At 41.0% G+C, this 27564-nt stretch overlaps 1 protein-coding gene across 1 annotated transcript in view; it reads right to left on the bottom strand.

Moving 5' to 3' along the window:
• NEGR1 (neuronal growth regulator 1) overlaps positions 1-27564 on the bottom strand; it is a 1123335-nt gene that overhangs the window by 238026 nt on the left and 857745 nt on the right. The window contains exon 5 of the mRNA XM_069092781.1: positions 13493-13613. Coding sequence (XP_068948882.1) covers positions 13493-13613 — 121 coding nt within the window. The remainder of the gene's footprint in view (positions 1-13492; positions 13614-27564) is intronic.

Below are 27564 nucleotides of genomic sequence, written 5' to 3'. Positions count from 1 at the left end.
TGGAAGACAGATTGATTTGTGGCTTTGTGTGCAGCGGGCATGGGTGCATCAGTCAATCAATCAGTCCATCGATCAATATGGATCAATGGATCAAAAACCATCGTGCTCCAGTGACTATGAGACAAAGCACCTAGGAGATGTCGAGCCAAACCCTTCTTTTTTGGGGGCTTTTGCTTGACATGGTTTAGTTCTTGGTTCCATCAGGTTTTCCTGGGATGCTACCTATCCTTATGTCTCTCTCTCATCCATTTATGCCCTGTCTTCCTTGTTTAGTAGCCAGTAATGATTTCTCAACTAGGACCAAACATATATTGGAATTCTGTATCATCGCCATTTTTTTCCAGTCTGGCTTGCTGTCTGGGTACCACTGATTAGTCTGTCGCGGGAAGGCAACGCTTTGTTGTAGGTGCTTTTGAAACCCCCCCACTTGTTAGTTAACACAGTCACATGCACCTCCCATTTCATCTCCTTTTATCTTCCTAGAATGCTGGAATGGGGAGGAACCAAAATACAATGGCCCATCCCCTTTTTGGCGATGGGTACCTATCAGATTTGTCTGCTCAACCCACAAAAATGTCTTCCGTCTTGGAGACACAAGACCCCAAATTTGTATTTTTTTCTCTTATTTGTGCATAAAGATGAAGAGAAAGTGTACATACAAGGGGCAGGTAAGAAACAGGCTGGCAGCCCTCATTGCAAAGGAACTCTGGAAGTGGCCCTCACTGCACGGGAAATAATGATAGTTCAAATCAGAAAGGGGAAGGTTAGTCTCCTGGGGAATCCTGGGTAGAAAAAGCATCCTAAATTATGGGAAGATGAAAAATTCTTCTACATAAGAGTAAAAAAAAAAAAAAGACAAAGATCAATAACCTAGGGAAAAATGGGATTTTTAACTGACTTGCCAAAATAACTTTTTTGTGTCTTGGTAAGTTAAACTAGCCTTTTCCTGTGTTCTGATCAGGCAAAAGTAAAGGGTATGGAGAATGAACACTTTCTGCTGAACTTTCAAAGCCTCCCAAAAGGAAAGTATCTCTCTGCCTTTATAACTCTGGCCAAGCTGGGAGGCCATGCAAGACACTCCGTTAAGGAGGAAAGGAATTTCTATTCCTAGTTTGTAGAAATTTATAGCATTATGAACTAGAGACCAAAATTTGTGACTGAATTGTAACACCTTTACTGTCAATTTCCAAATTATGATAACTGCTAAAACAACTTTGTAGATTTAGGAATTTGAAATTTAAGGTTAAATGCCTACAATCTCCCTTTCCTGCAGGGGGGGGGGAGGAGATGTGATAGAAATACTGGAGGATAAACAGCCCTGAAACTATTTTGAAATGCTTCAACAAAAGTTAATTGTTCAGGTAAAGTATTATGGTATAGACTTGATGAGTTGCTAGATAAGTATATGATTGGAAATAAAATGAGAGGGACTTAAGCGATCAATGAAAGCAAAATGAAAAAAAAAAAGATTTGCAAGAGAGTGATAGGGCTTAACTGAGTAGAGATTGAAGGAAAATGAGGAGAAAAGCTAAAGGAAGGTAAAACATTTTGCACTAATCATGGGAGTGAAAGGTAAAGTGGAGGGAAGAATTTGAAGTTAGGAAAGTGATTTGGGAAGGGCTGATTACATTGAAATAAGAAAGATTTTGGAAACTTTATAAAAATGCTTCCTTGACAAGTACTGACTGTGCCCTTCAGCACCTTTCTTCTCTCAATCACTTTAAGATTATGAAAGAAAACTGGAACTCATTATTCTGTTGGAGGAGTCTTATTAATCAGGGCAAAAGCCTAAACAAAGAATTTCCCTTTTAACACATAATCTCCTTAAATTATGACTAAAGAGCACATTTTTTTTGAAGTGATTTGGTTTTTTTTTTTCTTGGGGTGAATGATAAGAAAGAAATATTTACTGATTGAAAAAAAAAAACAATCCTTACTTACAGAATTCATCAACTACCCTCATGCCCTTTATTAGAATATTCCAGAGACTCTCAAGTATCTTTTCCCACCTTTCCTATTACACAATTTGGCCTAGATCATCTACTTCATTTCTTAAGCAAAAGGTGAAGCTGCTAATGTTAAGAGAGAAAGAAAAAAAAAAAAGGAAAGAAAATTCCTGAATTGTGCATAAATTCTCACTTCTCTTTGCAATGATAATTGCTCAAGAGAAGACTTGAATTTTGCAAGGATGTTTGCATTTCAGGCCTAAGAAAGAAAGCTCCATCAACGGTTTCCCTTAGAATTATAATTACCACAAAAATGATTTTCCTAAACAAACACCAATTACTTTTGGAAAGAGAAGAGTAAATTTAAACACAATTCTTGAAACTCTTCTGGGTGTTAAGATATTGAGCTGACAGATTATTGCAAAGGAATCTTAGGAGCCTGTGTGAATAGGAAAAACACTGTAGATGAGCTTCAAGGGAGATATGTATAAAGAAATACATTTGGCGGAAAAAATAAATCAAGCTGTGATTTTAGGATGATTATTTCCAAGCTGCCAGTTACTACATAGAAGAGAGGCCTTGTGGTTATTGGAGATGATTCACATGAAAACCAAATCAAACCAAACCCCAAACTCCAATGAACTAGAAATCGTCACCAAAAAGAACTGCCTTTCAATTGATAAAGGGTTGAACCAAAATGATTAGTAGGGACTCGATGTCCAGCATAAGGAGATAGACCCTTGGGAAAGGAAACATTTAATGTGTATTTTTAAGAGATAAGTGTGGTATGTCAAGAATTGACATGACAAACTCCATTTAATTGTGTATTCTCTGTTTTTGCTAGGTATGGCCCCTGTATGTACTGTGGGGCCAGTTTACAATGAATGACCTCTTTCCTTCCATGTCCTCTTTCCTCATCTAATTGCAACTAAAATTTAATTGCCACAAAAGAAGGATTTCATGAGCCCAAGGACATAGTCTACTTCTCTCTCTGCTTTCACAAGTGATATATAGTCCCCTTTGATTTAGCACAACTAGCTGTCCTAACAATGACACGTTCTTTTTATCTGCTGTAACTAATGCTTTACGTTCTTCTTAACAAGCATACCCTTTTTTTCTTTGTATAGCCAGCCCCACTGTAATGAGTGGCCATTTTTTTTTGTTTCTTTGTCTCATGTAATATATAAATATTTCTAGCCTAATTGCAAGAGTCCCACATGTCTACCGACTGCTGGTGGAGTGTGTGTCACTCCGAGTGAATAAGCCACAATAATTCTGTCTCTGGATTGTGCTGCCTTATAGACAATGGCTGGTCAGACAGACCCACAGGGAAATCATCCAACAGGAACAAGCATAACCAAATGCCTATAGTTACTGTGCTGAGCAATTTCCAAATTTCCTCTGATTTGACACATTTGGGGGAAAATTAACAAGAGGAAGAATTCAAGTCACCTGGACCAGATGAACTACATCCTTGGGTCCTGATGGAATGGGCAGGTGAGATGTTCAGCCAACATCACCAGTGCTGATGATTGGGAGAGGCATGGCAGGATCGGAGAAGGGCAAATGTCTTGATTTTCAAAGAGCCAAAGAGAATAGAGTCTGCAAAGTCTAAACCTGGAAACTTTACTCCAACACCTGGTAAATTCCAGAGTGTGTCATGAAATGCACGGTTAGTAAACTTTCAGATAAAGAATTGTAAATGACAAAGAACTAGAATTGTTTCAATAAATGCTGATTAATTGATTGCTTCATCAGGAACAGGTCACATCAGACAAAGTCCTTTCTTTTTTGTTTTTCTTTTTTTTAAACACAGTTACTAGAATTATAATTCAGAGGAATATCACTGTTGCTATTAGTCATTTTTTAATGACGTCTGACTCTTCCTGACCCCATTTTAGGGTTTTCTTGATAAAGACACTGGAGTGGTTTTTGCCATTTCCTTCTCCAGCTCATTTTATAGATGAAGAAACTGCAGCAAACAAGGTTCAGTGACTTGTCTAGGGTCACACAGTTAATACGTATCTTAGGCAAGCTTTGAACTCATAAAAATGAGTGTTCCTGACTCTAGGGACAGTGCTCTATCAACTGCGCCACCTGGCTGCCCTAGGGGTACTGTAGCTAGACTTTAGTAGATTTTAGAAAGGCGATAATGTTCCTTGCTATTCCTGTGGAAAATATGGAAATGGAATGGATTTGGAATTGGCCTGTTGGCCAAACTTGGAGAAGTCATGAATGTTTAAATGTCAAAATGGAAAGGATGACTCCAGTGAAGGGCTCCGGGGAGCTGTCTAGATCTTTTGCTCCTTGCCCTGTTTTCCAATTTGTTAATTCTCCCTTCCAACTTTATGCTACCCCCAAATTTGACAACCATGCCATTCATACCTGTATTAATGACACTGATTAGAAAACAACTCCAGTTGTCCATGGTTGGACCGCTTGTAGAAGGGGTTGTTTTTCATGGAGGGGTTGAGTGAATGGTCTGAGGACTGGCCAACTCCAACACCTCTAAAAACAATGTGAACTTGGCTTGATTTGCCAAGCTAGTGTGAGAGAAGTGCGCCTTACTCCTAACTTGTTATTACAGAACTATAGACTTTGAGATTGAAGCAGTCAATCAGACATATGAGCTAAATGTGAACACCTTCATTGAATCAATGTGTCAATCAAAGACTTTACAGCCGGTGAAAAAAATCTGTGATTGATTTAGAAATCCTAAAATCCATTGAATGGAGTGAAATGAGGACATAAAGGAAATAGGTTGGTATTGGCTGGGGAGAGTCAGTCATGCCCTGGAGTTATGATATAAAATGGAAGATCAATTTGTAACTTAGGGTTTCAGGGTTTGCCAGCAGAGAAGGAAAGGCAAGCTCAAGAGCTGAGCCAGGATGGATTGACAGGAAAGGGGCCACAGACAGAGGCATTAATGAAATGGAGGACTGAGTGTATCAAAGAGAAATGAGACAGAGAAAGGCTATTGATCTCCTAGGCATTTGGGAAGTCTTGGGCTAAAGGCGCCAGTGGTCCTAACCTTTTCAAGGAGCAGGGGGAGTGCCAAGAAAATATCTGTTCTTTCTCCAACTTCTTAAGTGGGCACTTCCCCAAGTGCCTATCCTAAAAGACCAACTTTGCTTGATTCTTTAATCCAATTGTTCTGATAACCTAGACTTTGCCTCCACCTCCCCAAAAGCCAGGAGTCACATAGAAATCAATGTAAATTTAAATGGAGGCAGAGAGCCAAATCAGTTCTTTCTAACTGGGGCCTCTGAGCAACTGTGATTCTCTTCCTAAATTTTCATTTAATCTAAAGTCCCCAAAGTAGTAGAAGCCTGGTTCTACAGAACCTGAGGGGATATTGTATTTCACCTAGCCTTACAACTAACTTTTTCTCATAATAGGGTACAGCTTATTACATTTCCAGAGAGGAAGTGAGGGGTCAGCTACCTCTGGTCACTGGCACCCTGACCTGCATCCACTGGGGTCACAATAGAAAAACTGGAATAGAGACAAGAAGTGAGGCAGAGGAAGAGAAAAGGTTCATGATTGTTGAAGAGGCAGATTTAAGCTCAATCGCACTAAAGGGGATCTGGTAATAAACACTCCCGTGCTGTCAAAATACTCTGGTGGTTGTTGCAAATCAGGATCTTTCCTTTTGCTGTCAACAATCTGCCATCGTTCTTTGGGGGCCACAGGGAGGATTGTGTGACTCACTCAGGAAGGCAAAACCAAACCACAACGAAAGCGATGGAATCTCTGTCTTCAGGTTTCAACATTGATGGACCTTGGGGGGCCATGGGTTATGAACCATTCTTGGAAGAAGGAGGGGAGAGAGGATGGATTTTGAAAATGATAATGGGGAGAACCCATACCTCATTATTTCTATTCTAGCCACCCATTCACTCTATGTTGTCCAGTTATATGGGTTTATTTACCTTTCCCTTTTCTCGCTCTGACATCCTCAGTCTTTGAATAAGTTGTTCCCCTTTGCTGGGAGGAACACCCACCGCTCACTCCTGCCTTTCAGAAGCCCTGGCTTCCTTCAAGGCACAGAGGATCACTTGTTCCACAGCCAGCAAGCAGCTTTGTGCCGGGTACTGTGCTTGGTACTGGGGAGCAAAAGGGGGAAAAGTCCTGCCTCCAGCCAAGTGAGGATAGTATACAGACAAACTCACGGAACATTGAATGGATGGCGATTGGAGGAGGTATTTGGAGAATAGAGTCAAGAAAACCAAGTCAGCCTCTTGAAGGAAATGGCCAGAGCTGAGCTTTGGTACAACTTAGATTCTGCCTTCCACATGCAGTCTGTTCTGCTCACTTCCCCTCCTCCACCCCACCCCCATTGTTCACATCTATCCCCTCCTCAAATGATTCTGTCTTAACCTGACTCTGCTTATGCCTGTGCTTACTCTATCAAATTACCAAGGTGCTGCTCTCACCATCCTAAGTCAAACAGGAGCTGCTTGAGGATAGGGATGGCTTTATTGTTGTCTTTGTTATTTCTAGCACCCAATACTGTGTCTGCTATATGGTAAGCATTCTATGAGGATTCAATGGATCACATTAACTTGAGTACCCTTCAGAAAACATCTCTCGGTTCTACTGTCAGCGGCAGATTTGGGAACAAGATGAGCCATGGGCCTATCTTCATGGGTCACATCATTCCTTCATCATGTGGGCATTTCCCTACACTGCCTGGCACATTGTAGTCATCATTGATTGTATCTCTGCATCAAACACTACAGTCTCATTTTGTAATGTGTAGACAGATAAGTATGTCCTTAAGGGCATACGGGATCCCTGGAACACATACATTCTATGCCGCCATTTTAAAGGCAAAATAGTCTCTCCTTTTTTCCCCATGTAATCCCATCCAAGCACACTGTTGTGCTTGAAGATTTGGTTTAAAATATCTGAGGAGGGCATGAAAGGTACCACTGTTTGCCAAAAGCACCTAGATATCATCATCATCATCACCACCATTACCATCGCACTTTGTGGTTTGCAGCATTTGACATATATTGTCTTATTTAATCCTGACAACAACCTATTGTCACCATTTTACAGATGGGAAGCTGAGACATTGTCCAAATTTCTTCAGCTGTTATACACTGACTTGAGAAGCTCTCCCAGAGGAATAAAAAGCAGCTAGAGCTTTAGTGGTCCTGGAGGCCCCTGAATTATCTCTGTCCAGAATAACAACTATCACTTGACCTCTCTGGGCCTCAGTTTTCCCCTTTGAAATGAGATAATATTTTAAAATTACTTTGTAAACCTTTGAATGCTACATATATTAATATAGATTATATTTTGTATTATAATTATATATTGATGATGATGGTGATGATGATGATTTGGACCATTATTTCACACCATCATGAATAGTCTTTCAAGAACTTTTAAGAATTATTCACTCATATTTTTCATCACTAAGGTATTAGAAACTCCTTTGATTTTCTTTTCTTTTTTTTCAGAACTTAATTTTTATTCAATTTGGTTTGGTTAATTGTTTAGGCTTAAGAAAGTGATGGAGAAAATGTTAATAATGCATATTAAATTTAGGAGTATGTCATGCCTATAGACTTGGTTCTTTTCTTTTGGATAGTTGGTTGTTAAACTTTTATCAGCACGCCTTCTAGTAAAGCAATGGTCTATGGTCATCATCTAAGATTTCTGTGCTGTTGAAAAGGTGACCTCATCTCTCACTTTTCTTCTTACTCTATTAATTTGAATTTCTACCCAACATTTTCCTCCATCCCCTTGATTCTTTTTTTAATTGAATTTTACGTTTATTTTTACTTTACATCATTGATTTCCACAAGATTTTGAGTTACAAATTTTCTCCCTATTTTCCCCCTACCCATCACCCCAAAACAGCCATCCCACTGAATAATACCTCCCCCAATCTGCTCTCTCCCATAAATTTCCCCATCCCCCCTCTGACTTTCCAGTAGGGCATGGTGGATCTCTATGTCCCAGTGCCTGTATAACTTATTTCCCAGTAACATATAAAATAATAACAATTATATATGTATATATATATATATATATATATATATTTAAACATTTGATTTTAAAACTTTGAATTCCAGATTCTTTCCCTTCCTCCCTCATCAGTGACCCTTACTGGGAAGATAAGCAATTCAATATAGGTTGTACATGTGTAGCTATGCAAAACATTTCCATAGTGAATATACTGTGAAAAACTGACTGTATTTCTCTCCATTCTATCCCACCCCCACTTGTTCTATTCTCTACTTTGATCCTGTCCCTTTTCAATAGTGTGTACTTCCAACTTTCTTCCCCACCCCCAGCCTGCCATCCCTTCCATCATCCCCCCTCTCATCCCCTTTCCCCATACTCTTGTGTAGGGTGAGATACCCTATTTAGTGTGTATGTCATTCCCTCCCTAAGCCAAATTCAATGAGAGTAAGTCTGAATCATTCCCTTTTGCCTTCCTGTTCTTCCCCTCCATTGTTATAGTTTTCCCTTGCCTCTTTTTTTTTCTGCCTTTTGGAAGGCAATTGGGGTTAAGTAACTTGCCCAAGGTTTCACGGCTAGTTTTTTTTTTGTGTGGGTGTTAAGTGTCTGAGGCCAGAATCGAACTCGGGGTCCTCCTGACTCCAGGGCCGGCACTTTATTTACTGTGCTATCTAGTCGCCCCTCCCTTGCCTCTTCTACATGAGATAATTTACCTCATTCTGTCTTTCCCCATCTCCTCTCCTTATATTCCTCTATCACCTCAATTTCACCTAAGTATCATCCCTTCCAATTCAACTGGTCCTGTACCCTCTGTCTATGTATACTTGAGAAAATTTCATAAGTTACAATGATCATTTTTCCACGTAGGAATGTAAATAGTTCAACTTTGATAAGTTCCTCATGATTTCTTTTCCCTGTTTACCTTCTCATGCTTCTCTTGCTTCTTGTATCTGAATGTCAAATTTTCTATTCAACTCTGTTTTTTTCATCAAGAATGCTTGAAAGTTCTCTATTCCATTGAATGACCATATTTTCCCCTGAAACATGATACTCAGTTTTTCTGGGTAGGTGATTCTTGGTTTTAATCCCAGCTCTTTTGACCTCCAAAATATCATATTCCAAGCCCTTTGATCCCTCAGTGTAGAAGCTGCCAGATCCTGTGTTATCCTGATTGTGTTTCTACAATATTCAAATTGTTTCTTTCTAGCTGCTTGTAATATTTTCTCCTTGATCTGGGAACTCCAGATCCTGGCTATAATATTCCTAGGAGTTTTTATTTTTGGATCTTTTTCAAGATGTTGATAGGTGGATTCTTTCAAACTCTATTTTGCCCTCTGGTTCTAAAACATCAGGGTAATTTTCCTTGAGAATTTCTTGAAGGATGATTTCTAGGTTCTTTTTTTTTTTGATCATGGCTTTCAGGTAGTCCAATAATTTTTAAATTATCTCTCCTGGATCTATTTTCTAGGTCAGTGGTTTTTCCAATGAGATAATTCACATTGTCTTCTATTTTTTCATTTGTTTGGATCTATTTAATAGCATTTTGATTTCTTATAAAGTCACTAGCTTTTGTTTGCTCCAATCTAATTCTGAAGGAATGATTCTCTTCAGTGACCTTTTTTAGATTCTTTTTGCATCTGGGAAATTTGGCTTTTTAAGGCATTCTTCTCACTAGCTTCTATTTGCTCCAATCTAATTCTGAAGGAATGATTCTCTTCAGTGAGATTTTTAGATTCTTTTTTCATCTGGGAAATTTGGCTTTTTAAGGCATTCTTCTCCTCAATGCCTTTTTGAGCCTCTTTTGCCATTTGAGTTAGTCTATTTTTTAAGGTATTATTTTCTTCATTCAGGTTGTTGACTCTCATTTCATAATTTTCTTGCATCATTCTCATTTCTCTTCCCAATTTTTCCTCCATTTCTCTTATTTGGTTTTCAAAATCCTTCTTAAGATTCTCTGTGGCCTGTAAACAGCTTGTATTTTTCTTGGAAGCTTTTGGTGCAGGAGTTCTGACTTCACTGTCTTCCTCCTGTTCCATGCTTTTATCCTTTTTCTCCCCAAAATAGGAGTGTAAAGTTGGATTTCTGTGCTTGCTTTGCTTCCTTTGCTTGTTCAAGTTGACACTCAATTACTTTACTTTTGAAATTTTTGCCACAGTAGAACTCTGCTACCAGAGAAAGGAGCTTTGTCCCAGATTTCTGGGGTTTTCTCAGCTGCTGGAGCTATTAGTTGGCTGCCATCTCTGATGCCTCCACAAGCTCTGGCAAACTGGTCATGCACTCCAGGACTTACCCTAGACAGTGATCCATATCCAAGCAGGTTAAACCAAGGATTATTACCTCTCATATTGGTCACTTGGTCCCCCTACACTCTGCTGGCCAGGAGCTCTGAAGCAGCTATGTGGTGGTGGCTGCATGGCCAGCATGCCTCAGCTGCTTTTCCCTCCAGGGGCGAAGGCCGGACTGCACTCCCTAACTCCTCGTTCCTGAAGTCCACACTGCATTGACCTCTCACTTTGTCCTACATATGTATGGGTTGATAATTCTGGAAACCACCACAGCTGCTGGTGATCTGAAGTCCCTTCAGCTGGTTGCTGGTTGTAGCCGCCCTGAGGCTAAAACCTCTGGTTCATGTGGGCTGGGCTTAGCTCTTGGAGCCCTGTGCTGGCCCTTTCCTGCTGTCCTGCTGGACTCTCTTCAGCAGGAAGTTAGCTTCTCTCTGTCATTATGTGGGTTCTGTAGTTCCAAAGTTTGTTTAGAGTCATTTTTTACATGAATTGGAGGAGGTGGAAGCGGCAGCCGCGTGGAAGTCCCGTTTCTACTCTGCCATCTTGCCTCTGAGACCGCCTTTGATTTTCTCAATAAGCTTTCAGTGCAATTTAAAAATAGGAAATCAAACACAATTTCACCTTTTCATCTTTCACTACAATCTTATTCCAATACCTCATCATGAATTCTTGAAAGCCATGACAATGTTTTGTAGCTGGGTTTTTACCAGCCAAGTGTCAACAGAGTATTTGAAAATCATCATTATCTTATGTTGTTCATATTCCATCATAAGACAATGATGATGATGATGATGATGATGATGATGGTGATGGTGATTCATCCTTGAGGTGCCTTCTTTAGGGATGCTGCTAATGACAAAGCTGGCTAACATTTCACTAGCTCTTTGCATGCTTGATCTCCTTTTATCTTCTTAACTACCGTGTGAAGTATGTGCTACTATAATTTCTATTTTTCAGATCTGTACAATATGTTAGAGGTAGAAATTGAATGAGTCTCCCTGACTCTGAGCCTCCTACTCTATCCATGACTCTACCAGCTGCCATACAAAACAGTTGCTACAAAGGGGGATTTTCAATACTCCAGTTGTCTGTGATGTTGATGATATGGTTACTCTTTCCAATAATGCAGAAATTGAAATATATGAATACCTTGGTAATTAAGCTTCAAGAATAGTTGTTCCCCCAAAACTTTATCAATGTGCCTCAGCCTCTTATAACTTATCTAGGCCTGACCTCAGCCAACAGGCAAATAATGAACCAACAGGTCCATGCTCAAAGACTTTTCAGCTTCAAGGAACCAGCTAAAGTATACATTGCATGGTCATGACTTTTAAGAATTCATTATGAGTGATTGGGATAAGATTTGTGGAAGGCAGGGTTAAATTGTGGTTTATTTGCTGTTTTAAAATTGCATTGAAATCTTATTGAGATAGTCAAGGGTATTTACAATAGCTTAGTGGTAAAAAAAAAAATATGAGTCAACAATTCTTAAAGTAGAAATACAAACTGTTGACCTCTCTATGAAAGAATGGTCCAAATTCTAATAATGAGAGAACAATAAATCAAAACAATTCTAAGGTTTCAGCTCATGCCTAGGAGCCTGGATAAGATAACAAAAGATGGGGAGAGTCAATGTTAGAGGGTTTTTAGGAAGATGGGTTTGTTAATGCTTGGTTGGTATTATGCAAATGCCATATCATTATCCATAATGTTGATCCCAGATTCCAATATGACACGAATGCTCTAAGAGGTCATTGATAAGGAGAAATTTTCCATATACTACAAAATATGTCTTAAATGACCTTTTGTGACAGTAAAGACCCCCAAACTAAGTAGGTTCCCATCCGCTGGGGAATGTTTAAACATGCCGTAGAAGCTGAATATGATGGAATATTAAAATATTTTAAGAAATGATGCATATGATGAACACAGAGAAACTTGGATAGACTTACATGAACTGATGCAAAGCCAAGTAGGAAAAACAAAGAGAACAATATACCAAGTGATTACAAAAAGAAAAATGGGAAGAATAACCATAAAAGAGTAAACTCAATTCCAATTTATCCCGTATATATCTTGTTTGCATGTTATTTCCACTATGTAGAAAATTGCATCTATTTTCACACTTTTTCAGCGTATTGCAGTTTTTTTTGATTTTCCCCTTCCTCTTTTTTTTCCTTTAAAAATATTCTTTGTGACATGGTAAAGTTTTCTGGGAAGGGAGGTGGTCTAAGGATATTTAGACGAATTTTGGTAATATATAAATAAAAGAGAGCAATAAAAATGTATTTGAAAAAGTCAAGGGCACTTTGTATTGTTTAACTTGAAGTACCACCTTTTATATTCTTCCTGACCCTCTCAATTAACTATATGGAACTACTTTTTCCCTGCTTCATATATTTATATTTATTCTGCATATAAATATATTCATCCATTTCCCATGTTAGAATTGAAGGTCTATGAGAAAAAGGATTAGGTGATTAATAAGTACTTAGTAAGAGGAAGAGGAGGAGTCCCAGCAGTAGTATTAATGTTTCTATCAACAGCAAACTGCCTCACAGTAGTCACTTCAAAAATGGTTGTTAAATGACTGAACAATTGACTAGTTTATATTGTGGTATGTTATAATAGATTTATTTAGAATGTGAAAAACTTGGGTTCCAGTGCTCCTTTTGGAAAACATGGTCTTTATAATCTTCCCCAATTTACTTAATCTGAGTGCACTCCCCCTCCCCCCCAGCAATTATTTCATAAATTGGGGAACAGATGCTGATCTGCATTGGGTGAAGGATTTGTAGAAGGTCACTATGCCATTAAAATCACAGGGAGAGACAGAGACAGAAAGAAGCGGAGAGATAGAGATAAGAGAGACAAAAATGGAGAGAGAAAGCGACAGAGGAAGAAACACTGAAACAAAGAGACAGGGAGAGAACGAGATAGAATTTAGAAGGGGTTTAATTTAATGTCAGGTGTCTTTTTACTAGTTATGTCTGGTGCATATGTGAGTATTTGTGAAAGTACCTAAGAATGTAGGTTCAGAAATGAGGTAAAAATGTAAATAGGTATGAAATTGCAACTTGACAATCATTTCCACTGTCCTAGAAAACCGGACATTTCTTTCTGACACAATTAGCTCCTTAGCCTCCCACTATGGGGCCCACGTGGGGCTCACCAACCTGCCTACAAGAGGCATCCAACCCAGTTTAAGCAACTAGTGTCTCATAAACACAAACACATCAGCTCAACGTTCTCAGATGCCAACAAAAAGCCCCAAGTTCTTACTTCTTCTCTCCTTTGTACCACTCGAAAGCTGGAGGTGGCACACCTGCACCTTCACATCTTATCAATCCGCTGCGTCCAGGGGCCACTGTGCCAGATTTAATTTCCTGGATTGTGGGAGCAACTGGGGGAGAAAAAAAAAAGTATTTGTAAGCAACAAAATCAACTGCAGAAATATTGCACATATATATATATATTTTTATTCTTTCTATATTCAAAGTAATCTTATACCTGATGGGCTAATACATCACATTTTCTGTGTTTTATGTTGCTAATACAAAACCAGTCATTTTCAGCTGCATTTTTCAAGTTGAACAGCAAATAGATGTTTCCTGGGAGTGCAGTGTAAAGGTAATCCATTTTCCTCTCTCTTTTAAGAAGTGAGATGGGGGCAGGGAGGAGAGAGTGTAAGGAGTGTACCAGACAAACACTTTATAATGTGTCTTTTTTCTTAGGAAAAAAATGTTACTCTAAAAATGTGTGAACACCATGAACACTACTAATAAAACAAGGCGGAGGTCTACACTCTAGGGGATTATCGTCCTTGGGCAAAGAACTGACTCAGTTAGGCTGTTGGGGATCTAAAAATAGCTAAGAGATGTGGCTCTCTTTAGGAAGTCATAAAACACCATGGGGCATAAGGCTCCTTCTATATGTAGAAAATGTGGAGAGAGACAGAAGAACAGCATAAGCATTCTTCCCACACGATGTGGCCTTTATTGTGAAGCAGATTGTTGATGGTTCATCAGAATCCATCAAGGTTAGCGCTTTGCTCCTAAATTATACCACCTCCATGCTTCTTTTATATTTCTGTTCTCCACAGTAGGGGGTTGAATTGTTTCTGAGGCAAGGGCAGAGGGGAAGTTCTGGGGAAAAGGGGGGCATAATTAAGTCCCTCTTTAGAACAAAGTGAAAAATAATGCAGAATTGCAGATCTAAAAGGGTTGAGTGAAAAAGTAGGATTAAAACAAATTAGAAAATGCTTTTGTATTTTCAATTTTAAATATTTCATGGGTTCCTAAAATTCACTAAAACAAAGCCCCAAATAGCTTCACATAATTTAAGCTATTTCCCCCCAACAATGATCTTGATATTATTTTGCAGTTAGTAAATCCACACAAGGCCTATGAGCAGATTGTGCAATGTATTCTCTCCCTTTCAATCATTCGGATATTTTAACGGATTTAGGATTTCATTAATGTTCGGGGTCTCCAGTGATGCAGATGGTGGCTGATCCATGACCGCTCAGACAGCTCTTAGCCTTCTCTCCCTATGAATTTCCCACAAGAGGTCCTCTAAACAGCCTATCAATTGTCCTTCCCTTCTCTTGGCATGGTAATGATACCAGTGGAACTCAAGGGCTGATCTTTGACTGAGCTTTGCTCTTTCCTTGTGTCCGGTGCATCTTTTTTCTTATTCAATTCTGTAATTATAGAGTCAGAGAAAATAGAACGACATATTTAAAGCTGGAATGGATCTCAGACGTCATTCCGTAAAATCTTCTCATTGATTCAATGTGGAAACTTGGGACACAGGCTACTGTCATGTCTTCAAAGTCACATAAGCAATAGGTGACAAAGACTCAATCTGAACTCAAATCAAGTCCTCAGCTTACAGACCTAGTGATCTTTCCAGTATCCTAGGGTGCCTTGAATACCTGTAAGCTTAGAGGAGAGCTACCTCAGTTTTATTTTCTTTGAATACTCAATTCCTGGAAAATGCTAGGAGCTCGATGCTTATTGAGCAGTGGATTGGTTAGCTGGGTGCGGCTGTCCTTTCCATAGTTCCTCTTTCGTATCTTCTTGTCTGTCCTGTTTCTATGCACTCACAGCCTTTATTCTCCCTCTCAGTTGTTTTCTGGGCGACTCTCAATTTTGATTCTTTGTAGATTTTAGAGTCCCATGAATTCTAGAAGGATAATTTCTCTCTTTCACGTAGCTTTCTCCCCATCACACAAAGAGGCTATAACTTTTATGATTTCTAGCTATTATTGAAGATGCAATAGCCACTTGCCACAAAAGATCCATTCCAAGTTTCTATTGATATCCCGGTTAGTTTAATTACTTCATATCGTCAGGAGTACCATGACTCGCTACAAACAAAACCATGAGATTGACATTGTCTGAAAAGGCAAGGATGAGGAACTGAAATGAAAATCGAATCTTCTCTTTAAAAGCACCAAATGAATGAACCAAGGCCTGACTGAATGAACGAAGGGATGGAAAAGCACTCACTCTACACAAGTCACTGCCAGGCAATGGGGGCACACACACAAGTCAAGACAATCCTGCTTTCCAGGAGCTCACATTATAAGAAGGCACTGAAAGAGACCAAATCCGGCCCCCAGGGACAGACGATGGACATCAGTGCCGAAGTGACATGTAAGGGACGTCCAACGGACACAAAGTAAATTCAAATACAATGGTCATCTGGGAGGGTCCTGGCCACATCAGTCTTCAGCAGCACATGGAGTCTGGCTGATAAACTTGTGGACTTTGGAACCTGGGCAGATCCTTTAGCCACACGGTGAAGGGAGAGCTTTGGAGGGGCTGCTGACACAGCCCTGGGGTGTATTACAAAAGACACTCTCTGTCCAAAGTGAGCTTCCATGACTTTTCTGCCTGTCTGGGTTCGAGTGAGGAAGGAAAAAGGCTGGGAGCCTCCAGCTGGAGGAGTGACCTCTGGCCCCACTCACCTGAACTGGAATGACTCAGACAGGAGGCTACCGGCTGTGGGGAGCAAGGTTGTGCCAGAGGCCTCAGCAGGCTCCTGCTGCTTCACTGCTCAACTGGGCTGCCATCCTGTGTCCTGTGAGGACATGTCCTTGCTCTCTCTTTAATTTTTCTCTTGTTTTTAGATGAAGTGTTAGAGATGCCAATGACCTAAGAAACTTTGAAAGGTTGAAATGGCAATAGGTGGGAGCCCAAGAGCTGGAGTTTAGGCTAGGATTTAATGGAGGCTGAGCACAGGGGAGGTCACTCGGTCAGTCAGCATCAAAGAAGAGCCTACCATGTGCCAGGCTAAATGTGCTAAATGTTGGGGATAAAAAGAAAGGCCGATAGTCCCTGCCCTCCAAGGACCCCCAGTCTGAAGCATGCAGCTCCATACAAGTGAAATCTTTTCAGGAGACAGTGGAGATGGGAAGGCATTGAGGGTGGGTGGCTCAGGAAAGGCTTCTCACAGGAAGGGGGGTTTTAGCTAGGACTTGGAGGAAGCCAGAGAGGAAGAGAGGAGGAAGGAGCATATTCCACGAATGGAGGACAGCAGCAAAACAGCCTGGATTTGGGAGACTGAGGATCTCGTTCGAGGAACGGCGAGTCTGAGAGCCGCTGGATTCCCGAGAGCCTCACAGGGTGAAATAAGGAGAGGTCAGCTTATATGGACTCTGAATGGTGAAGAGTGGTATCATGTTTGACCCTGGAGGAAACAGGGAGCCATTGGAGTTTATTAAACAGGTGACATGGTCAGACCTGCATGTCAGGAAGCTCATTTGGTCACCAATGGATGATGAATTGTAAGTGGATGGAGACCTGAGGCTGGTAGATCCACCAGCTCACTGTTGCCATTGTCTAGGTGTGAGGAAACACTGGTGGAATCAGAGGAGAGAAGGGGGGACATACAAGAGCCGTTAAGTAGGTGAAATCGATAGAATTTGGTACCAGATTGGATGGGGGGGGGCTAAGTATTGAGGAGTTCAGGTTAACTCCTAACCCTCGAGTCTGGCACTGGGAGGATGTTTTTGTTCTCTAGAGTAATAGGGATGGTAGGGGGAGAGGTTTTAGGGGGAAATATAATGAGTTCCATTTTGGAAAAAAATGTTTAGTATAATATATCTCCTGGACTTCCAGTCTGAGATGTCTGAAAACCAGTTGGAGATGGGAGCCTGGAGGACAGCAGAGAAGTTATGGCTGGTTAGGTAGATAGAGAATTTTCAGCAAAGAGGTGATAACTCAGCCATAGGAGCTTATGAAGAGAAGGTGTGAAAGGAGCCTGGAAAAATGCCCTGTCTGGCCCAGTACAGCTATGGTACAGACAGGCACTCCTCTTTGGGCTACGCTGAATTTGGATGTGACTTGGTGGGGCCTGTGCTTTATGCGAGCCCACTCCTTCCTGAAACTGAGGTGAAGGATGAAAGAGTATGAGCCCAGAGTTCTGGGAGAAATGCTTTGAAACTGCTGTTTTAACCATATCTTCAAAGCAAATGTCCCTTTGTGAGAGTTAATATATGGTAACTGGTTCAGGTGCTCAGGTGCTAATCACTGGAAGGTCTTAATAACATAGGGTAGAGACTAAAACTAAACGTGATGGACAGTGGGTGGAACACATGAGGATGGAGACTGGAGCAGAGGGCACGGAGGGAGACAGAGCTAAGCCTGGGGCCACACCTTACCAGCCCTTGGGACGAAGTTCCTAGCTATGGCCTTGCTCTGGCAGCCCTGACTCATCAATGTTAGTTGGAATGAGAAAGCCCCAAACTTTATAGAGGTGAAGCAAGAAATACTCTGCTTAATATGTGCCAGGCACTATGCCAGGCCTGGGGACAGAAAAAGAGGAAGGAAATATTTCCTTACCCCTAGGAGCTTACATCCTACAAAAATGAACTAAAGCATTACAGAAATTAAGCTAAAGGTTACATTTTACAAAGATTACCTAAAACATTATAGTTTGGAGGCTCTCAAAGACTAAGGGCACTTAGTAGGGCCATAAGTGATGAGGGAATTAGGGAAGGTGTGCAATTAAAAAAAAAGCAGAGCAGTAGTTGAAGGTGATTAATAGGTAACAAGAAATTGTGATCAATCAGCAAGTATTTATTAAACACCTACTATGTGCTAGGCCTATGGTAAATATTGGGGGAGAGGGACAAATGCATCCACAACTCCCTGCCCTCCAGAAGGTGGGACAGTATCAGGGAACCAGTGATGGGAAGGCACCAGCAGCCACTGCAGGCGCCATGCCTCAGCTTTGATCTCCCAGATGTGGACGTATGGAAGGACTGCAATGCTTATCCCAGTCACCATCCTACATGAAGTTTTCAGGGACTGAGTGCTGGCCCTGTCCCTGACCTGCTCCCGTGACATGGAGCCTGCTGCAGAAGCTTCCAGGACGAGTCGAGGCCATCATGCAATTGTCATGGTCTGTGCATGGCTAAGTTCCAGAAAGTCTTCATCCAATCCATTATCCTATGGGGACAGAACTTGCTCTTAACTCAACCTGTTGGAAAAGAGATGCAGAGGAGGGCTGCCATTGTCTGGAATGTTTACAGAGTCATGAATTATGCAGGTTGAGATGGTAGGAACAGGCTGCCATCTGGAATCCAACACCTAGAATAGTATCTGGCAGATAGAAGGCATTAAATAAATGATTACTGGTTTGCTAGATTGACTAACTGATGGTATCTTTGGAGAGAATGTCCATGCCAGTGAGATCATGAGTCCAATCACTATGTCGACATAGGAATTAATGTACTTACTAAGATAATCAAACCTCAGTAAGTGGGATCAATTGTGTTGTGGTCTAGGTGTATCTCCACTCAATTATTTAGTATTCTATAAAGAGAACCTCTGCCTAGTTAAATTAAATTTAAGCCACAGTAGTTAAATACATATATGTTATAGAATAATATATATTTCATATTATTAATTTATGTCATAGATTAATAGAATTGTTTAATATGTAGATTACACAACTCTAACACATTTCATAATATTTGATGTGTGTATATATAATACATGTAAATAATATATGTGTGTATGTATATGCATTATATATATTCATATTTATTATACATTTCTATCAGTCAAAGGACACTGATTATTAATAAAAGATATGAAACCAAGATTCCATGAGAATGCACCCGATTTCCTACCAAAATTACTTACAGTTAACACATGCACTTCGATTCATTCCGGACAGTTTCCCCAAACCACCAGGTGGTGCAGTGCATAGAATGTTGGGTTTGGAGTCAGGAAGAACAGACAGACTTCGAATCTTAGCCCAGGTACATACGGTATTAGCTATTCGACCCTTGGCAAATCACTTAGCCTTGCTCTCAGGCTATCTGCATCTGTAAAATGACGGCCCTTTCGGCTGGAAATCTGCATTCCATTTCGAGATGTTATTTTTCTTCTCTTCCTGCTCATCTAACCCTTCCATCAATACACTAAGCAGCAGAGAATGTGACTGGTTAAGTTCCATCAACTGTGGAGGTCAGTGGCATCTTTCAGATCAGATTGCAGTATACTCGAAGCTACAATTTGAGTGCCCTATGGCAGGTGAGAAGGGAGTTTTATTCGTGTAAAACTAAGGTAATTTCATGGGGACAATGCTGTTGATTTCATCAGAATGTTATTAGGCAGATGCACCAATGATAACAAAACAGATGTTGGGCTGAGCCAGCAATGAAAGGGTCAACCAGAGGTATTTAACACCTGTGTGATTAGCTGCTCATAAAAGAGCATCCTTCTTTTTTCGTTTGCTCAGTGGGATTATTTCCTTTCATTGTTAAGCCAGTCATTTCAGGCTGGAGATAATTAAGGGTTCTTCAGCCAAAACTCCAGGCTCTGCAGGTGCTAGCGACAGAGCCTTTGCAACTTGGCACCCAGTAAGCCCAATCCAGATGCAGTTTTTTAGCTCCTTGACAATAGCCAGAAAGAACTTCCTCCACTTCTTTGGTCCTATGTGGAAAGTCCTGGGAGCTGAGAAGGAACACATGTGTGGACTCTCCAGCAGCCTTGGAGAGTAGTGATCAGAGCAATGAACCCCTCATCGTCCTCTGATGGCCAAGGCAAGCTAACAAAAAACCCCTTGATTAGGATGTCATGAATCTACTGCCTCTGAGACAGCTGCTTGGAGCCTCACTTTTAGTGGCTTGTGATTTCACATAATTGTATTTGAAGACTTTATTCCAGGTGGTTATATTTTGGTCCCATGAATCAGGCAGAGAGCCCAGTAGGGAGGATCTCAGGAAAGAAAATGCCCCCCTTACTGAACAGAAGCAAAAAAGTTATTTTGCAAAAAAGTGCATTTATGGGGAGCATCCAATTATCCCTGTCCAAAATATATTCCAGAAAAGAAAACATTCCTAGTATCTACCTCTCGGTGCTTTCTTTAGGGTAGAGTACTCTCAGTTGGGAAATCTCACCTACTAATGCAAATTACAGAGCTTGCCAAGGACTTATTGAACACTTACTAGGTATCTAGCATGGTGATTAAAACTGGACGGACAAGGATGAATAGAAACTCAGCTCTCTACTATTTCCAGAACATTTTCAGAGGACAATGTGTGGTTGTGATTTGCCCAGGGTCCTACGTGTCAGACACATGACTTTGGATGATGCCAAGGTGGATGCTTTCTTCTTCCATCATGCCTGGTGACCTTTGCTAATTAATACCTTTAGAAGTTGTATTCTGCTAAAGCTTTTCCAGAGGGAGCCCCATCTGCAGCAGAGAGTAGCTATCCTCTCACACTCTCTTGTATTCAACTGCCTGTATCTATTTCTAGCTGCTCAGTTTATATTTATGCAGTATATATTTCTGTGTGTTTGGTGTTTCCCCTGTTAGAATGTGAGCTTGTTTGGAGAGGGGATTGTGTAATTCATTGTCTGTATTCCCAAGACCTAGTGATGAGGTGTGGGCTCTGGGAGCCCCCTTGAGCTCCCCTTGAATCTTTGAGGTACAGGATCTGGGAACCCCCCTTGAACTCTGATTAAATCATATGAGGCATTTGCATGAGGCTTATTGCCTTACATTGTGGCTGGGCCCAGACCTCAGTTACTAGCCTAGCCCTCCATTGTCCATCTACTTCCCACCCTTGAGCTTATGAAAATATCAATCCACTCTTGAACTGGCCTAGCCCATTGTCTGTAGTCCCCAGGTAGCCTCCAGCAACTTCCCACCCTTAAGCACTCATTGCCCTCATTAACTCCTTCTGAAGACCCTCCCCAAACTCCTCCTCTAGACCACCCCTGGATTCCTCCCACAGCCTTCTGTATATAAGACACCATCTCACATATGGTGTGAGAGCGCCATAGAAGGACCTAGCACAGACTTACTTACTCTGTGTCCAATGCAAGCAAACTTTTAATAAACTTTACTTTTCTTTGGCTGAGAAGGCTTGAGTCGAATTTGTTTGGCAGGATACAGCATGTTGGTATTTTGGGGTCTCCAGAGCAACACTAACCCTCTTTATAGGTAACCTCTTCACTAGGACAATGTCTGGCACATAGTAGGTGCTTAATAAATGTTGTTGATTGGATGGCTGGTTTTCACATGATAGATCTGGACCTGGAGATATATTCAGAGGACATCTTGCCGTGGGTGAGGGTGAGGTCTGTTGGTTAAACAACCAGTCTCTCAGAGATAGAAGTAGGTTTTGAACTCAGAACCTCAAGAGCCAATATTTTTCAATAATGATGTTAATGTTTTAATGAACTCTTTGCTTTTGGGGACTTAGTGGGGAAATATGGTTACTCCACTCAAAATAGGGGGTGGTGGTGGCTTCATATATCTCTCTGAATGGGATAAATGTTCAATTATAGGGAAAATAAAGAACTTATGAACTGTGGATTAATTTTTCTCTTAGAGATGTATTGAGTGCTATCTCAAAGCACCCAATTTGGGGACCAGCCAAATGTCGGAAGGCAAGCTGCTAAAAAGCCAAACTCTAAAGCTCTGTTGAATGACATTCCTTATTTTCCAAACACTTGGCTAGAAGTATTCTTCACCGTGAATCACAGAACATATTTTAAAGGGGAGGTTGAGGTTCTAAGGAACTGTTGAAGGATTTCAAGCTTCTCTTTTGTTACCAGTATGACTAATGGTGGTAAAAGGAAAATTCAGAGTACCTTCAACAAAGAAGAGATCTTTAACTGTGACATGCCATTTGAGCCACACAGCAACACTATAACAGGTAGGGTAGCTATTTTATACCAATTTTACATCTGAAGAAAGTGAGCTCTTAAACTTTCTGTGATATGCCTATGTATCTACAGCTAGTAAGTGTCAAAGGCAGGGTGACCTCAGGGCTTCTGAATGGCGAGGTCAGCCTCCAGAATTCTCCTCATGAACCCTTAGAGGTCATTAGCATATCACAGATCCAGTCCCTTTTTAAGAATTGGGAGCCATGGTGACTCTTCAGTTAAAGCAGTAGAAGCTGGTCTGTTACTCTTCCTGCTTCATTAACCCCCACCAGGGTACAAGTTGATTAAAACAGTCTTTCATCATTGCTCTCTGATCTCCCAGAATTCCTTCCACAGAACTGCCTTCTGTAATGTTGTTAATCAAGTTAATCTCCTTTGATATGCACAAATGGACGGCTTCCTACTTGGCTTCTCATTGCCCTTGATGGAAGAGAATTGGGTTCAATCGAGATGACTGAGCACGCCTGGCATGCCCGAACCTCTAAGTGTATGTTGGGAAGACCGAGTATTGTGGAACTCCCTGTATGATGGGGTCGAGAAAAGATCTCTGGTTGATGCAAGCCAATTAAATGAACTGGAAACTGAAATTGCATTCTATCTTTTGGGTGAAAAGCAATCAAGTACTGGAAATTTCCTTGTAAACTTGACCTTAATGGACTTGTTTAACTTTTTAATATCTGAGAGGACAATAGATGAAACCCAAAGCTCGGACTTCCTGCTGTGTTTACTGGTGTGGTGGAATGAGAGAATAGAGTTTGACATTCAGGTCTGCCCCCCGTAGGTAAAAGCAGATTTAATCATAGGCTCAGATCTGCAGGGAAGGGGGTGGGGGGCTGTCTGATAAAACCCCACAATTTTACCGATGAGAAGACTTAAATCTTGAGGAGCGAAAAGATTTGCGAAAGGTCAAACAGATAAAAGGGGCACATCAGGATTTGAAATCAGCTCTTCTGACTATTGTTGGCACCACACCAGTCTCCCTCCCAAAGGAGAGCAGCCATGGGGAATGTACGAGGCATGGCTCCCTAGGTAGGAAATGGGGGGACAGGATCTGAAGCTACATCTCTGCCCTGACTCAAAGCCCCGTGCTCTGTGCTACTTTACTTACATAAACACCCATATCCATGTCATTATGGAATCCATATAAAGAGAAGAAATACCAGGGAGTTATGGGGAGAGGGCATTGGTTTGGGAAGGGAGAGCACAGAAGGTTCCAGGTGGAAGGCGACACTCGAGCCAGTTCTTGAAGGAAGAGAAAGGCCAATGGAGATGAGATATGAGCAAAGTGGAGAAGATAGGAGAGAGTGTCATGGGTGAAAGACAGAATGAGGCCAGCTGGGTTTTGTGGCAGAGAACAGGAAGTAACTGATACACTATCAGGCTGAAAAGATAGGTTGTGAATTGCTTTAATGGCCGGGATCAATAAAATTTTGAATTTTATCCTGCTTATTGGTTCCAATAGGGAACCAATGGAGTTTCTCATTTGGAAGAGTGACATGGTTAGACCTTTGATTAAGAAAAATTACTTCAGCATCTTCTTGGAGGATGGATCAGACCGATGGGAGGGTGAACAATCAGAAATCTGTTTCAGTAATTTAGGTGAAGGAAGATGACAAGATGAAACTGAGATGGTGCATTGTCTGAATGGAGGGAAGGAGTCAGATCATGCATCCGTTCTGCACCTGCTGCAACTCACAGAACCAGACGTCTCCACCCTGCATACGACCTGGTCTCCTCACTCCGCCTTCTTCCTGTTTTCTTGCCTTCTTGTGTATACAGGATCCCACTTACTATATTGCAAGTTCCTTAGGGGAAGGACTGTCTTCTTTTTTCTTAATTATATCCCCAGCACTTATTATAGTGCCTGACACATAATAGGATCTTAATAATTGATTATTATATATTATATATTAATATTAAATTTTATATTAATAATTGGATTGAGTGTATAAAATGTCATAAAGGTAGAAATGGTGAGAACTGACAACTGATTTGATATGTGAACTATGGAACTGTAAAAACTTGTAGGTAATGCAGAGGTTACAGACCCTGCAGACTGGAAAAATTCTGTTGCCTTTTATGGAATAAAAAAGAAGCTTAGAATATGGAAGGCTACTGAAGGAAGGATAAGGGAAAAAAATAGACTTGGATTTGTGATCTTTCTGGGAATTTGCTTGACATGTCCAATAGACAATTGGTAGGACTGAAGCTCAGGAGAGAGACCCCGGCTGGATACATGTATAGATAAGTTTTCTACATGGAGATAATCATTTTACCCATGGAAGTTAATGAGAGCACCAAGGCAGAGGACAGCACAAGTAAAGAAAAGTGACCAGGACAGAGTATTGGGGAGCGGGAGATGATACAGGTGATGAGCCAGCAAAGGAGACTGAAGGAGGAAGAGAATCAAAGGAGAGCGGTGTCCTGAAAACCCAGCGAGGAGAAAGGTAAAGAAAGGTGAGGGACTCACAAAAACCCTTCAGATGTGGCAATTACGACAGCACTGGCAGCTTTGGAGAGATTAGTGACCTTTAAGAGATTCATTTGGAAGCCAGTGTGTCCAGGATTGAAGAGAAGGATGAACCAAAGTGGAATCCCAAGGTTAGACTGCATCTCCTGGAGCCCAGAGTTTAACTGAGAAATGGAAGAGATATGTGGGCTGATGGCTTCAGAGCATGGGAGGGGAGGCAGCAATTTGATTGGATTTATTTAATTAAATGTCATTTTTTTAAGGAGCAAAAGATTTGGAAATTTTGATGGCAGTAGTTAAGGAGCCAATATGAAAAAGAAAGGATGTGTGTGTGTGTGTAAAAATACATGTGTATAAATGTATGTGTACATACCCATCTGTGTATGTGCACATATCTGTGTATATTTACATATATGTATATATTTGCATATCTATATACACATGAGCACAGAGACATGTACACACATGCATAAACACATATACAATGATATTCAAAAAGTCGAAATTGTCCACACAAATGCCTTTTCCAGAAAATGAGAGGTCTTTGGGATGAAATACACAAACGCATACACACACAAACACGTGTGCCTATGCACACTTCTATATCCTACAATGAAAATGAATTCCATAGTTACTACAAAAACCCATCCAATCTGAATTTTGCAAATATTTCCCTCAGTGTCTGGACTTTGAGCTGAGAGCTAGGCCTGAGTCTTGCCACGTATCACTCATGTCACCTTTGGCAAAGTCATCTACCCGCTCGGGCCTCAGTTGCCTGCATTTTTAAGTGGTAATTAGATCAGATGACTTCTCAGTTCCTGTTCAGTTTGAAAATTCTCTGGTCTTTGAAAGGGCCTGATATATCTTGATTGGTTGAAATGCAATCATAAGGTACATTTTTCTAACATCACAGATTCAGAGGCATCTGTAAACTTCAGGGCCAGTGACATGGTGCAGTGCAGAGAGCACTGGACTTGGAATCAGGGAGATCCAATGAATCTAGCCTTGGATATCTGCCAGCTGGGAGACTCTAGGCAAGTTACTTAACCCTGTTTGCCTCAGTTTCTTCACATGTAAAATGAATTGGAGAAGGAAATGGCAAACAACTCCCATATCTTTGCTGAGAAAATAGTAAATGGGGTTAGAAAGAATCAGACATGACTGAAATGATGGAACAACAGTCTACTCTTTGCATTTTACAGATTAGTAAACTGAGATCCAGATAGCACAAGTGATTTGCATGTAGGTCCTCAGAGGAACTCAGAAGTCATTCAATCCTACCCTCTACCCCCCCTTTTTTTTTGCCTTTTGGAGGGCAATTGGGGTTAAGTAACTTGTGCAAGGTTACATGGCTAGTTCTTTTGTGTGGGGGATTGTGTCTGAGGCCGGAACAGAACTCTGGTCTTCCTGACTCCAGGGCCAGCGCTTTACTCATTGCGCCACCTAGCCGCCCCCAACCCCCCCTTTTTTCAAGGTGAGGCAATTCAGGCCAAAAGAGATTACATGATATGCCTAGAGCTGAATAGCTAATGTATAATTCAAACCTAGGCTCTTCCTGGTTGCCAGTCCAGTGATCTCTCCATGAAACTACACTTTCTCTTTCCCATGACATGGCCCAGAGAAGAGAAGATTCAGTGAGAATGTGATAGGAACCTTCAAACGTCCAAGGCTTGTCCTGTAAAAGATGGATCCGGCTTGGTGTGGTCTTTCTCAGAGGGCAGAACCCTGCTTCTGTCATGAGTGGAAGCTGCAAAGAGGTGAATTTAGGTTTGAAATCAGGAAATACTTCCTAACAACCTGAGATTTTCAAAGATAGAACAGGCAGAGAATGGGTAGCCTCAAGAGACAGCAGCTCCCAAATGGGCAGCCTTGAGAGGAGGGGGGCTCCTCTCCTTGGGGGTCTTTGAGCAGAACCTAGGAAACCATTTTTGGGTAGGTTCTAGAGGGAATTCCCCGTGGGTGTATGAGTTGGACAAGGAGGTGACCGGGACCCCTTCCCAGTCTGATTGCATGATGGCTGGTCCCCTTTTAGTTCACAAATGGTCACTCCAGTGATGCATCCAATGGAAAAGATGTTTGGGATTTACTGGGCCACCAACTGTATCAATAAGAATTAAATGGTCCACTGTTTTCTAAGCTATTCCCAGAAAACTTGTTTCTGAAGAAACAGTTTGCGATCTGATCTCTCCCCTCTTGTCAGTCATGCTGAAATTCAACCTTCATTTGATTGACTTGGATTCAAAAAACAGAGCCTGGGAGATTCCAGCAAGCCTATGTTTTTGAGGACTGTGGAACTGCATCTATCCAAAAGCAACCCCACTCCACTGACAGCATCACCATGCTGTCCACGTACAGTTTTGTCAGTGAGATTGCTCTTCAGTGCAAACACTTAAAAATCCATAAGCACATGAATTAATTCTTCTCATATTGAAGTTGGTACCAGTTTCCTGAGGTAAGAACTATTTGTTTTACTAAGTTCCCCAAGTGTTGGAATATTCCAAATGCCTTTTTGTAGATTACCTTTAAGACCGTTAGAATTATTCTTGATATATTTTCTCATGGGGAGGAAATATTCCTAATAGTATATTGTAAGAATCAGTCAACTGGTATTGATCAAACTCCCACTGAGCCCATGGTCTTGTTGTGGCGTAATGACAAAAACCATCAGAGAAAGAGCTTTTAGCAAA

Source organism: Petaurus breviceps, unplaced genomic scaffold (assembly GCF_028583685.1).
Source record: "Petaurus breviceps papuanus isolate PSGF00001 unplaced genomic scaffold, PetGlider_PUasm1.0 207, whole genome shotgun sequence".
Classification (NCBI taxonomy): Eukaryota; Metazoa; Chordata; class Mammalia; order Diprotodontia; family Petauridae; genus Petaurus; species Petaurus breviceps.
This window is presented reverse-complemented; position numbering and strand designations above follow the sequence as displayed.